Raw genomic sequence first — 14,529 nt, 5'->3', positions numbered from 1 at the left:
TTTCTTCGTTGAGGTCAGCAGGAGTTCAACTCTTTGACTTCAGAGGAAGTTTAGTCTCTCACTTTAGGACCATCATGTGATTAAGTCAGAGCCACTCAGGATAACCTTTTTTATTAACTCAAAATCAATCATCTTAAAACCTTAATTACAGCTGAAAAAATCTTCACCTTTACTATACAACATCATTTAACCAAAAGAGTGACATCGTATTTGACTACTACATTTACCGTATTTGAAGGAAGTCATAGTTACCACTTGCACCCAAGGGGAGGGGAGCACATGAAGGAGGTGTGGACATTGAGAAGAAAGAGAACTAGTGACCCCTGCGGCATCTGTCTACCACAGCAGCCACATTGGCAAGACCCTCTTTGATGTTCAGGTAATCATGTTCCATCTTTCAATCCTGTTTTGAATGAGCCACCCTGCCTGATGGATGTCAACTTTTCACAGATGGAAAAAGGGAAGTGTAGAAATAATTAGTCATCTTTAAGGTTATAAAGTACAATAAATTAACAGGCTCATAAACGAGTCTCTGCTCTGACTTTTCCAGTACCGGTGCATTTCCTAAACACTCTGATGCCTCCAAGAAGAAATGAAGGATACTTCCGCCCATGCTTGCCCCCTTGATTAAATAGATACTAAAAAAACAAAAAAATCCTTACTAATTCAATTGGTATCATCACTTGTTGTTTTTGATTGACAGTTCTAAATTATTATAGTATCCAAGTCCATTATTTAGAATATGTTTTAAATCAATCAGTTGTTAATAGGGGCTTATCTCCCCATTGCTCATGTGTATCCTAACAAATTTTTTAATTAGAATAGAGGATAATTCTGACTCTATGAGTGGGAACACACGATTGTTCCTGCTTCTTGCTTGTCACAATCATCAATATTTGGTCTATAATAATGGGGTGTAACAGACTGAAAACAAGGGTTTTATGGATGAAGCACTTGACAGTATAGATGGCGTGATGGGTGCTTTTTCCTATTAGCTCTCAATTTTGTCTTGGAATTAAAGCTGGATAGCTTAACTGCTGAGAGAGTCGAGAGGAAAGGTTATGTATTTTGTTGTTTTTTTGTTCCGTTGCAGTGAATGTTACAGTGGATGGCAGCAAAGAACAAGCGCTCCCCGTGGGGCTGGAGTGGATTCTAATAGGTGAAGTTACTGTTTGCCATCAGTGGTGAGTCCCACATCAACTTTTTGTGACTTTTGATAAAATAATGTAAATAAAGCACTTAGCAAAGTACTGGGACAAGTCAACCTATCCTGGATAGTGGCTTCTGTTACTTGCAACCAAGTGCTCATTTGCTCCTTCTGTCTGTAAGTACAGAGCAGGAAGTGTCCTTCATCTAGGAGAAGACTGATTTCCCCACATGTGCTCTGTTCCTCTATGTCGCCTGTCCTATTAGGGAATTGCCTCCCTTCCTCCTTCATCCTGAGTCCTTTCTTGTCTCCTACATCCATTGCACCAGCAATTTAACATACTCTAATGTCAGTTACACAGTGTCATCTCTTTGTGTGACAAATTCATTCATCCACTCAAAATATTTCATGAAGTGGGGAGGGTATAGCTCAGTGGTAGAGTGCATGCCTAGCATGCACTGGGTACTGGGCTCAGTCCTCAGTACCTCCATTAAGAAAATAAGTAAATAAATAAACCTAATTACCTCCCCCCCTCAAGAAAAATGAAAAATAAAAATATTTCATGAAGATTTAATGCCTTCCTGGAGATGACATGTCAACAAGATTCTACATTCGTGGAGTTTGCTCTTTGGAGAAATTTAGTTTTCTCTCTGATTAGCAAGAACTTTGTTTTTATAAGGGATGAAAACTTTCAGCAGTTTTTCTCTTGTGATTCTATTTTAAAATGTATTTTTTTTTATTATTTGACTTAAAATGTGAACTCGGTCAAATGTATCAATACTTTACTTTAATCTACACATGCTGCTGACTTCACAGCTCTCCTCTCTTTTAATTATGCTATCAGAGGATTTCAGCCTAACACCCTCAACTAACAGCTTTTCAGGGAAAGATATCTATTAGAAAAAAGTTCATCCCTTCTTCATCTCTAACTCTGAACTGCTTTATAGCTCTCTTCCTTTCTCAGACAAGCACCTCAAAAAAAGGAGAAGCAGTTTTATCTTGCCTTCTATTAACACTTCAGCACATAGAAAGCTGGCTTCTTCTTCTAATGTAACAGAAAAGAATGGATCTGACTCCATGTTAGATCTGTTCCTTTGGCTTTAACCCTGTGCCCTGTTTTCTAGGCTTAGTCTTGCTAGCTCTGCACTCATGTAAAGATAACCAAGTTGCAGAACAGAGAATAACATTTGTTTTGTTGGAGGTTTTGCAGAAGCATCACGACCTGACCCACATGGACAGCTGCAGGAACAAAGAACTTCTGCACCAAGAAGTTTGCAACAACCAACCACACCCCCTCCTCTGTTTTGTTTGTTTGTTTTGGTTTGGGTTTTTTTTTGTATAAAAGGAGCCTGTATTCTGACTGGGGGATGGTGGTTCTCCAAGACATTAGCCGGCCATCCTCTCGGTCTGCCGGCTTTCCGAAGAAAGTCACTGTTCCTCGCCCCAGCACATCTTCCGATTTATTGGCCTGTCGTGCAGCGAGCAGAACGAGTTTGGACTCGGTAACACTAACACTTTCCTCAAATTGCTTTCACAGAGGTCTCCAGTGTCCCTGGGATTGTCACATCACCTTGGAAGTTTGCAGCTTCTTTTACTGACTCCCTGATGTGGGTGCACCTCCCTTTTGGAAATTTTCCTCAGTTACATGTGGCTGGTTCTTTTCCTCTTTCTCAATCGCCACCCTTTTCCCTCCTTTTTCTTCCTTTTTTTTTTTTTCTTTTTGTTACTTGTAAAGTCTTTCGTTTCAGTTGGCCACATCAATATTTATCATTGCTATCATTATTTTATTGGCTTTATTCCCTGGGATAATTCTATCTTCCTGATGTTTTTAACCACAATTATTGTTAAAATTCCCAAATAAATATTTTTTATAAGCTCTATATCGACTTTCAGGCTCTTTTGTAACAAAGAGGGTCTCCAAAGGAAACTCTAACTCAACGCGCTCAAATTAAAATTCAGAGTATGCAATCTGCACATAGACACGTGGCCCAGTTGTATCACTTGTGCATCCTTAATCTAGTCGTTTTCGCATCTGTAATCACTTTATTTATATTGTATGTGTGTGTTCGAGTTGCTCCAGTTGCAGGAAACTTAGCTCTTCATATTTGCTGCTGTATCTCTGGTTCCTGAAAAAGTAGCTGGCACATATTAGTAGATGTTCACCATATTTAACTGATGATGGTGGATGGATGGATTCAGGCGGATGATGCAGTTGTGGTTTCCCTTGGCAACATCTACCATGGAAATGACAACTGTTTATTCATCCAATAGGTGAGACTCAACTGAGTACGATTCTCCACTTGGCTACAAATATGTTGCCTATTTTCATAGCTCTTCAGAGTTCCTTTCTATCTGCTAGACTGGAGGCTGCCCAGTTCATGAATCTTTGACTAAAACCAATAAGATTTTTTAAATTTATTCAGTTGAATTTTGATTTTAACAGAGGCTGAAACTTTATTATGGTTTAAAAAAAACAAAATAAAAACCACCACTTTCTTCAGTGGGGAAATACTATACTTTTTTTTTTTTTTTACAGTCTGGAGTCTGCAGGATTTAGTAGGACTCCAACTTGTAGGAGAGGAAAAAGTTTTTCTGGGTCCTCTTAGCGTCCCTGGCTAAGTCTGAAAATTAAAATGACAAAAATAAATTAATTGATTGATTTAATATAAGTTTTATGTGACACAGGGACCTTCATAAGGAAATGAAGACCCAAAGAAAGAGTTAGACATGAATATGTTTGTGCTAGGTTTGATGAAGAGTGAAAAGTCATGAAGGAATATAATGGGTTAATGAGTATGAGGTAAGTGTAGTGAACTCTAGGAGACTTAGCGAGACCTGTTGGCTAGAACTCCTTCTGGTTTCCCTTGGTCTTTAGCGATAAGGATGCTCCATTATGGGAGGGTACCTCTCACATGGGGGTTTTATGGCATGTTTCAGGGGAGAGAGGCGGGGCAGAGGTCAGAACAATCTCGCAGCTCAGGAAATTCTGTCAGATTTCTTCAGTTTAAAATATTCAATATGGCAACATGCCATACTTTGGAGTAACATTTTCTGAATCTCTTTAGTCTGCTCAGAACTGCTTACAAGTCACATAGCAAAGTCTCTAAATGACTGCATTCTCACTTTCCCAGGAAATGGATACTAAAACCTCTGAGTTCTTTCTCACTTGTAATATAAATATGATTCACCCAGTTCACTATCCGTTCTTGGGGATTTAATGAGTAAATACAGGTAAAACCCCGAGAGTGGCAACCATATACCAAAGACTTCGAAAGTCCTAACTGTTACTGGTAACATAGAAAAACGATGCATTATTTATGACACACATGTCTGGCTATTTGATTCTAGTCCCCTTTCATTGGGTTTGAGAAATTTTGCACTTTTTGTAAGTTGTAGGCAACTAATAGATATGCAAATTATGCCACGTCTAGTAGGCTTTTAACTGACTTCATTCCTCCAGTGGAAAAAAAAAACACTGTTTTGCTGTATTCGCACTTCAGCTCAAAATTTCTTTACTCTGTAAATTGATACTGATGACTTTTTCATTGAACTGTACATAGCATCTGCCTGAATGCCTATGAGTAAAACAAATTCTTTAACATGAGCTCACTTTTATATTGTATGAGTCATGGTTTTACAGAAAATTATCTTTTAAAAGTATACATGAAAATAGTGGCATTAATAGAAGAGGGAGCCCTGGTTGTAATTTAAAAAAAAAACTGGGAATTCGAGATTTGCAGATACTGACTGGTATGTGTAAAACAGATAAACAAGTTTATACTGTATAGCACAGAGAACTACATTCAATATCTTGTAGTAGCTCGTGATGAAAAAGAATAAGAAAATGAATATATGTATATTCGTGTATAACTGAAAAATGGTGCTGTACACCAGAAATTGATACATTGTAAATCGACTATACCTCAATGAAAGAAAGAAAGAAAGAAAGAAAGAAAGAAAGAAAGAAAGAAAGAAAGAAAGAAAGAAAGAAAGGCAAGTTTGAGCAAAAAAAATTTTTTTAATTAAAAATTAAAATTAAAAAAAGTTGATTAGACAGGAGTCACGATAGAGATTTTAAAAAGGAAAAGAAAGATTAAATTTAAAGTACCTATAATGAAAAAGAATATGAAAAGGAATATACGTATGTATATGTGTGACTGAAATATTATGCTGTACACCAGAAATTGACACAACACTGTAAACTGACTATAACTCAATAAAAATAAATAAATTAAAAAAGAAAAAGAGTAGTAGTCAACAAGCAATGGTTGGAACAGAAAATCATTTACCCAAAGTAGAAGACAGTCCTATTCTATTCTGTCCCTCTTCACATTTTGACACAATATTAATATTAATATTTCAGTATGGTTTAGAAAGAATGACTCTGAAATAAAGTACACTGGACAATTAAGAAAAAGATTTTTTTCCAGTCTATTACAATAGAGAGAATATCCCTTAATGAGCATCAAATGACACCAATAAGACAGATTAGTAATGAGTTTGATGTCTTTTATTCCAGGGAAGACAATTCAGTGGGTTGGAAGGGCACAGGGTCTCCCAAGCAGTGGAGCACCCGTCCAGGGGGTTGTTTAGGCAAGAGTGAGTTTTACAGAACATTAAAAGTGGCAGTGTCGAAACAGTGCGTGATCGTTTGAGGTTGCTCATGTTAAATAACAAAAATTCAGCAAATAAATGTTAAAGATCTGATTGGCTTTATAAAATAATTCATGAGTCAGGCGGCACCTCATCTAGCAAGCAGAGAAGAGCTATGAGATGCTGTGCAAAATGGAAGGCTTATATAGGCAGAAGGAAACAAGTAGATGATTCCAGGCTTCGGTAAACAACCCGTGGGGGATGGAAGAGGTCACATGGCAGATTACTTCCTGGTGTTGATCAGAATATTCCAGACTGATTGATTAAAACTACATCCCTGGAGAACAGTGTGACTGCAATTAGGTTTAGCATTAAGTCTTGCTTTGCCGATTGGAGGCTTAGCACAAGTGACTGCATTTTGTGCCTACCATTTCTTTTTTTTTTAAACACATATTTGACCTTATTTAGAAAGATCAAGGAACAAGAAATTAAGTACAGAGCCCAGAGTTACCTTGGTGTTTGCGGATTGGCTGACGGGAGATACTGCATTTCTGGTCAAGCAGAACATTTACAGGAACACAAAAGTTCAGTTTGCTGATGTGACGCCCTGGGAAGAAGCAGCTCCACTTTGGGCCTAGAAATTTATTTTAACATCTCCCTGCAGAGAAAGGGGAGATTTACTTAGTAGCTAAACAAAGCAGTCATGAGCCTTAGGAAGAAGGGAGGAGGGGGGTTCATCTGAATCATGCGAGAATGAGTCATTCTTCACAGTAAGTCCTTTACTGGGACAAAAAAATAGGGTAGTGGGGTTTCTTACCAGTAGCTGTTTTCTGGAAGCACAGGGTACAGGTAAAATCAGCTTTCCTCTGGCTTAGACCCGGTGAGTTGAGCATCTTGACACAATTCCACAGCAACTATCGTTATTACTAACCCCATGTCATAAGGTAATCAGAGGTGTTAAAGACCACAGGTCCAGATGGAGTTGCTCATTGTAAGCCCTACATCATCAAACTTAGACCTCATTACAGTTGCAGCTCTCCCGGGGATGGAACCTTAAGCCAGCCCGTTAGGATTGTCTGATCAGCATTATTTAGGTAACCTGCCTTAGAAGTCCCCTACGAGGAAAGTAACCTTGCAAAAACAAATCTGTTTTTGCCTAGCATGACTTTCCTGTGTCCACTCCCTTTATAAGTCTTTCATTTTCTACAGCTCTTTAGTTACTTTCTTTCTTCTAGAGGCATGATGCTCAATTTATGAATCACCGAAGAAAGCCAGTAAGACCTTTAAAATTTACTCAGTTGAATTACTCAGTTGAATTCTGTTCCTTCACTGAGGAAGCACAATCAGAATCACTCACCACAGTACACATGGACTATTCTCATTCCTTAGAGTTATGCAAACACTCTTCGTTATCTTTGGGGCACTTCTTTTCAGAGGAAGAAACACTGACAACCGTCCAGTTGCTGTTCCTCAAGTTTATTCTTCCCAAGAGACTGCTTTTCAAGTCCACTCAGGATGTCCAGCAAGTTCTTTCCAAGAAGAGAATACGTTTGGAGAAGCCCTGCACATAGTCCTGGTTATCGATTAAACGTCTCTCCTTAGTCAGCTGTGTCCCAAGGCAGCATTGTGGAGTTTTATAACTCTAGGGAGAAACTCTTACTGCCTCACGGATAGCTGCTATTCTCTTATTCACCATCAGCCCATTCATATCACTATTTCTTTTATTTATTATTTTTTTATTTTTATTTTTGTGGTGGGGGGAGGTGGTTAGGTTTACTTATTTATTCTTTGAGGAAGTCCTGGGACTTGAACCCAGGACCTCGTGCCTGCTAAGCATGCACTCTACCACTTGAGCTACACCCTCCCCCCATTCTACTTTTCTTTTAAAAAGCAGTTTGGAATATTCACCAATATTCAGGGTCCTCTTGAAGCACAAGAATCTCCTTTCCAGTGGCCCCTGCTTTGTCTGTGCTTAAGTGACCCCACGGAGGCTGGTGCCCTTTGAGGTGAGAGAGCGAGGAGGGTAGAAAAAGAGGGTGAGAACACAGGCTTATTGTGGAGGAGGAGAAGCTGTGACTCTGAGGGGACTGAGGATAAATGTGCTGGCATCCTTCATCCAGCCTCTTCTCTTTATCCCCTCCTCATTTTATTTCCCCTTTGTCTAGGAATTCTGTCTCAACATTTTTTTTTTTTTCCCCAGAATGTGTCTGCCCAGCAAATGCCTGCAAAGAGAGCGGTGGGTAATTCATTTCCTCTGCCCTTCAAGTGTGGTCTGAGGGCCTGCAGCCAGCGAGCGAGGGCAAGCCTCGTGAGATCTGCAGGAGTCCAGACCCTCGCGGCCCTCCTTCGAGGAGTAATTCGTTGCACGTTAAGTGGAAGAAAGCTTTAATGATGTTCAGGATATATTACTTCAAATTTCGCATTTTGGCATATTGAATATTTTGAGCTGAAGAAATTTGTGAAAAGGCAGGTGCAAGACGGACTTTCTGACCGTCCTCTGAAGCAGGTCATAAGCCCCTCATAGAAGGGAATCCTTTCTAGTCCCTTTTCCTGGGGAAAAGAAACGTCCTTATTTTGAAGGAGGACATTGAGATGAATCTAAACACACAGGCTTTGCTAAGTTTCCCCCAGTTTATTACCAATAAATTATACCCACTTTGCCTATCACATTTCTTCACCACCATCCACTCTTCATCAAATCCAGCATAAGAACAATTTTTGGAGGGTCTTCATTTCTTCACGAAGGGTCCTGTGTCCTGTAAAATGTATATTAAATACATTTGTATACTTTTATTCCATTAAATTATCCATGTCAGTTTAATTTTCAGACCCAGACAAGGATCCACCAAGAGTCTAGCAAAACTTTTTCCTCCGCTACATCCTGGACTGAATTATGGAAGGAAGGGAAACAAATCATGCTTTTTTGACACTACTCATTAAATGCTTACGGATTTTTGCTCTTTACAAATTCATGTAGCAACAGAAACAGCAGGAATAGAGTTAGAACTTGCAGTAAATGTTTGGCTCAGTTCTTCTTGGGCAAATGATTTCACTTCAAAGCCCCAAATGTCACATGCATAAAATATGGGTAATAAAAATCATGTGACCTGCACAGATGCAGGGAAGATTAAATGCATTCAGAGCACCTGACTCATTAGGGAATTACTAAACATCAGGGCCTTCTCACTAACAAAATATAAACATACCTGAGAAATAATGATGCTTTAAGATTTTAAATGACTCATATATCATTGTTACAGGCTAACTTCTTGGTTTATCCAGACTCTTACACCAGGCTTTGGGGAAAATGCCAAAGTCTGGGGACGAAGGATAGACAAAACCATATGATATGATAAAAGGATCTGTACGGGGATTTGGGGAATAAAAACACCCGATGTCCCATGTTTGATGGCTGTTAAATAAGAGAAGTAACCAATTTGTGATTATTCTAAAATAGCCATAATTTTATTAATGCATCACAAACAAAAACAACAACAAAAGCAAAATTCTCATTAAGAAAAGTGATTTCCTACTTGGCACTCTGGCATAAGTTGCAGAAACTCATCTTTATAACTATTTACCTCACTTTGTTCTTCAGACCAGCTTTATAAGATCATCCAGAGAGGTTTGGGATGGTATTTTTTTTTGCAGTTCACTTATGAAAATATATAATGTTGGAATTAAAACAGTCACACAGAAGTCCAGGGAAAGAAAGCATGTAAGTTGAGAAGCACAGATCTGAGCCAACGATCCCCAGTGCCATCCGTGGCCCCTGGTGGAGTTCGTAACCAGGCTAGGGATGCCTGTATCACCCGCCCGTTCACTTTTGCTCCTTCCCTCCCTCTCTGTCATGCAGCAGCAGCCTCCTCAGTGCCCCCTTCACCTCTTTGTTTCTGAGGGTGTAGATCAGGGGGTTCAGAAGCGGGGTGACAATGTTGTAGAAGAGGGTGAGGAACTTCCCTTGGTCCTGGGAAGAGCTGTTTCCGGGTTGCATGTACATGTAAATGATGTTTCCATAGAAAAGCGAGACCACTGTGAGATGGGAGCCACAGGTGTTGAAGGCCTTGTGCCGCCCTGATGCTGACTGAATTTGTAACACAGCCCTCACGATGCAGCCGTAGGAGACCAGGATACACACAAGGGGTGACAGCACGATGCCCACTGCCAGGACAAAGACGGTGCCCTCTACGGCAGCTGTGTTCACACAGGCCATGCGGATGAGGGCAGGCATCTCACACAGGAAGTGGTCCACGCTGCGGTGCCCACAGCGGGGTAAGCGCAGGGTGACTGGGGACATGACCAACGAGTTGGCCACCCCACAGCCCCAGGCCACCAACACCAAGCCCAGGCAAAGCCGTGGATTCATAATCACCATGTAGTGCAGGGGCTTGCAGATGGCAACAAAACGGTCGTATGCCATGACTGCCAGGAGGAGGCATTCCACACCGCCCAGACCCAGGAACAGGAAGAGCTGGATGGCACAGCCTGTGTAGCTGATGGTCTTGTCGCATCCACTCAGGTTATAGAGCAGCTGAGGGATGGAGCTGGTGGTGAAACTAAGGTCCAGGAAGGAGAGGTGGGCGAGGAAGAAGTACATGGGAGTGTGGAGGTGGGGGTCCAGCCGAGACACCAGGATGATGGTGGTGTTGCCCACGAGGGTCAGGAGATACGCAATCAAGATAACCACAAAGAGGATGCTCTCCAGATGGGGGCGATCGGAAAACCCCAAAAGGATGAAACTTCCCTGGGTGCTCTCGTTGGTTCCATCCATCTGTACTATACCTGAAAAGGAATTTTGATATGAATAAATGTTACAGCCAATATAAGGGAGCACTTCACTATGAGCCAAGCCTTCTTCCACACTTCTTACATTTATTTACTCCATTAACCCCAACAAGAATGATACCAAGTTGGCGCTCTTATTATCCCTGACTTACAGAGAAAAGGAAATTGAGGCAGATGTGTGTTAGGTAACTTATCATATTCTAGAAAGAGGCAGAGCTGATTCTGAACCCAGGAAATGGGGCTTGGAGTCTTTACCCTTCACTGTGGGTACTGCCTTTAATTCCAGTGACAACAAAGACACATCCTGCCCTGGCCCAACTATTGATTCTTCTTGAGACACAAGTTCCTAAGCGCCTGCAAAAATCTCAAAGGCCCCAAATGAAGTCCATGAAGGGTCATTTAATAGTATTTAGGGCGTATCAATTACATGCAAAATACCCATCTACTCTTTATCTTAAAGACACACTTTATTCATTTGATCATGATTCCTGAGCTAATTTAAGTACCAGAGTAGATAAATAATGTATGAGACAAGAAATTATTACTAAAGCAGTATGCACATAAAATTAATCTCCCTCCCCCCTGCCCCCAATCCTTCATCTCTCTCTCTCTCTCTCTCTCTCTCTCTCTCAAATAGGTCTGGTATGGAAGAAATTTTTTTTCTTCCAAAATCCTATATACTGCTTGAGTAAAAAAATAATCATGAAATTTTGTAATGGATAATACAACTTACTTTCTTTTTTTGTGGGGTGGGGGAGGTAATTAGGTGTACTTACTTATTTTTAGAGGCGGTACTGGGGATTGAACCCAGGACCTTGTGTATGCTAGGCATGCACTCTACCACTGGATAATACAACTTTAATGCAATGATTCACATGTACGTGCAGGAACGCCCATCAAATTGCAATTCTAAGAACGCATCACATTCAAAACAAAGTACGTTTGAGGACACAGACCATAAGTCTTACAGACAAATACAGAGGAATGAATTGAAAGCATCTTGGACTGCTCTCCCAGTCTCCCTGGTTACAGTCCCTCAGCCAACAAGATAGAATTATGAGATCTTAGAAGGCTCATTTACCTTCACATAGTTTTCTCATCTAAAATGGTAATAATCAAACTACCTTATTTACTTACAGATATGTTCTTATATTTGTATTAATATGAAAGAAAGTTGGTAAATATTTATATTTATTGTATAACTATAAACATATGACTTACATATAAAACACATGGCATACAAACGGAATTGGAAAATAAGTCCATGGGACTCGGCAGGGAAATTCTAAAGAAAACAAAAAAATTCTAATGAGGAGAAACTATCCTTAACATATATCCAAACATACTTTAAAAATATAATAATTAAAACATGATCATTGACCAGACATTTGGGGTTGGGGAGTAGGGAATCCTTAAATTACTCCTTGCACCAAAACGAATTACAAATCAAATATTTAAAGACACTAAAAAATACAACCACTATAAAAAAGAATGGTCACTATTCAACCTCTCTCTTTCCTGATCATCTTGGTTTTAGGAAGATCCCACTAGGCAAATTGCAATTTTTGAAAGCTATGATGCAAAATATGAATAAATTTGAGTCTGTATTTTAAAAAAATACCACAAAAAACTACTAACATAGTTTAAAGAATAATGACAAAACTAGAGAAATTCAACATGAAAATTGAAAGACCACCTTGTTATTTTAACAAAGGAAACATCTATCTTCCACAAAATTTTAAATTATATTTTTGACACGTTAATTCTGCATGTTGGAATATGTCCTACATTTATTAACCCACAACATGTAATATAAACCCTCAATAATTTTCTGTATTGATTGAAATGGGTAATACTCAGAAACAATGTATATTTTAAAGTTATTGAAGTGGTTTGATAAATAGCAACTATGAGCTGAAAAAAATAACTACTAAATGAAAATAGATTTTGTATGTGGCTTCACTTGGAATTTTTTTAATCTTATTAATTTCAAACAAGAGGAAAGCAGACTATAACACATAGTGAGATTTTATGTAGTGTGACCCCATGCTTTTGGTCACAAAATATATGCATATTTCTATTAAAATAGAAACAATATCTCAAAATATGCAGTGAGCTGTCAAAAAGATTCACTTGTAGAGCAAGAGATGGAGTTTTAGGAGATTTTAATACATGTCTTTTATTTATAAAGCAGTAATCAGTGATTTTGAGTTATTATGAAACTGAAAATTAACACATATACACCTGCAGGTAGTATGATATTTAGGAAACGTCTCTATGAATGATTTTCTTCTTTTAAAGTCTGTTAATCCATCCTTTTAGCTTTGTTCTTCCTTCTTTAAGGAGGGGAAGTAATTAGGTTTATTTATCTCATGTGTTTACTTTTTAAATAGAGGTACTGGGGATTGAACCCAGGACCTCGTGCATGCTAAGCATGCACTCTACCACTGAGCTATACCCTCCCCCCTGCTATTTCTTCTTTAAAGAAATAATTGTCCCATCCCCTTTACTAAATCTTTCTTTGTTGTTCTTGTAATTAGCAAACTGAAAAAGGAAAAAAAGTAGAAAGAAAGGCAGGAAGTTAGGAAAGAAAAAAGATGGAACTTTCAATTTCCATATTAATGCCAGTGTTTTAAAACAAACTGCTGCACAATCTCGTAGTCTTAAAATTTTAAATCCTGTGACATAAGAGAAAATTGAGATTGAGGACTGAAACATGGGTCTCACGCAGGGAGGGATGTGAATTTGGTTTTCAAGAGACCTTGAGTTCCAATCTCCTGAATTCTTTTCACAACTTTGATGTGCAGGTAAGAAAGGCTTCTTCACAAGAAGGGTCAGGACGATTGAAAGAGAATATTCTCGCTAATACCTCACATCTTGCTAGCTTTAATCAAGATGCTGCTCCTTTCCTTCTCTTGTAACAAAACTGGATCTGAGACTGAGCATCCCCAAGTCCTGCTGCTAGCACAATTTCCAACAGAGTTGGGGGGGTCCCACCACCAGCAAATAATTCTTGGACATCAGCAGGGTATCCAAGAACTCAGCTCAATTCTGACACTCTCTACCCAGAGATTCCACAAGGTCAGCACTCAGTCCTACAAGACTTCCCCAAACCCTAACCAATTTCGAAGTCAGCTGCAAAAAGCCCAAGTTGTTATCTGTGCTTCTGGCCAATTGGCTGTAAATCAGATATTCTCATGACCCCTCTCCTCAGGCTAGATTAATTTGTTAGAGCAGCTCACAGAACTCCGAGGAACGTTTTACTTACTAGGTGACCAGTATATTATAAAAGGAACATCTAGATGAAAAGATGCATAGGGCAAAGTTGGAAGGGCATGGAGGCGCCACGCTCTCTCAAAGCGATGCATTCTCCCCGTATCTCCATGTGTTCACCAACCTCAAGGTTCTCCCAGCCCCATCCTTTTGGGTTTTTATGCCTCATTCATAGGTGTGATTGATTAAATAATCAGTCATTAGCAGTTGATTCAACCTCTAGCCTCTCTCTCCACCGAAGAGATCAGAGGGTGAAACTGAAAAATACCAACCCTTCAATCACATGGTTGTCCACTGGCAACAGTCCCCATCCTCAGGTGCTTTCCGAAGTCACCTCATTAATATAACAAAAGACACCTTTGTCATTCTCAACACTTAGGAAATTCCAAAGGTTTGGGGAGCTGTGAGTCAGGAACTGTGGACAAAGACCAACATATGTGAGAAGTAAATTTTGGTCATCTGGGTGACCAAACATGTATGTCTTATGAATCATGATATCATAGTTCTGAAATCCAGAAATCTACTTACCATTTTTACTTGTATGGTACCAGATATCATTAAAAATCAGAAGTCAGAAGGTGCAGATCTAATGGAAGGATCTTCATGAGATTGTGCAATGTCTCCTCCCATCCTGGATGCATACAGACCCTCCAACCATGGGCAATTCCAGATGCAGGAGGAAATGAAGGCGCTTCTCCTGGGCTTGGTCCATTCCTCTATAAATGAGATGG

At 39.5% G+C, this 14,529-nt stretch overlaps 1 protein-coding gene across 1 annotated transcript; it reads right to left on the bottom strand.

Moving 5' to 3' along the window:
- Positions 1-9,210: 9,210 nt before the first annotated feature.
- OR2W3 (olfactory receptor family 2 subfamily W member 3) lies at positions 9,211-14,137 on the bottom strand. The gene is made up of 3 exons (XM_010954026.3): positions 14,071-14,137; positions 11,747-11,810; positions 9,211-10,522 (listed from the first exon to the last, which is right to left on the bottom strand). The coding sequence occupies exons 2-3, from the start codon at positions 11,757-11,759 to the stop codon at positions 9,561-9,563; spliced, it is 975 nt and encodes a 324-aa protein (XP_010952328.2). The 5' UTR covers positions 11,760-11,810; positions 14,071-14,137; the 3' UTR covers positions 9,211-9,560.
- Positions 14,138-14,529: the final 392 nt, after the last annotated feature.

The sequence above is a fragment of the Camelus bactrianus genome, chromosome 3 (assembly GCF_048773025.1).
Source record: "Camelus bactrianus isolate YW-2024 breed Bactrian camel chromosome 3, ASM4877302v1, whole genome shotgun sequence".
In the NCBI taxonomy this organism is placed as follows: domain Eukaryota; kingdom Metazoa; phylum Chordata; class Mammalia; order Artiodactyla; family Camelidae; genus Camelus; species Camelus bactrianus.
This window is presented reverse-complemented; position numbering and strand designations above follow the sequence as displayed.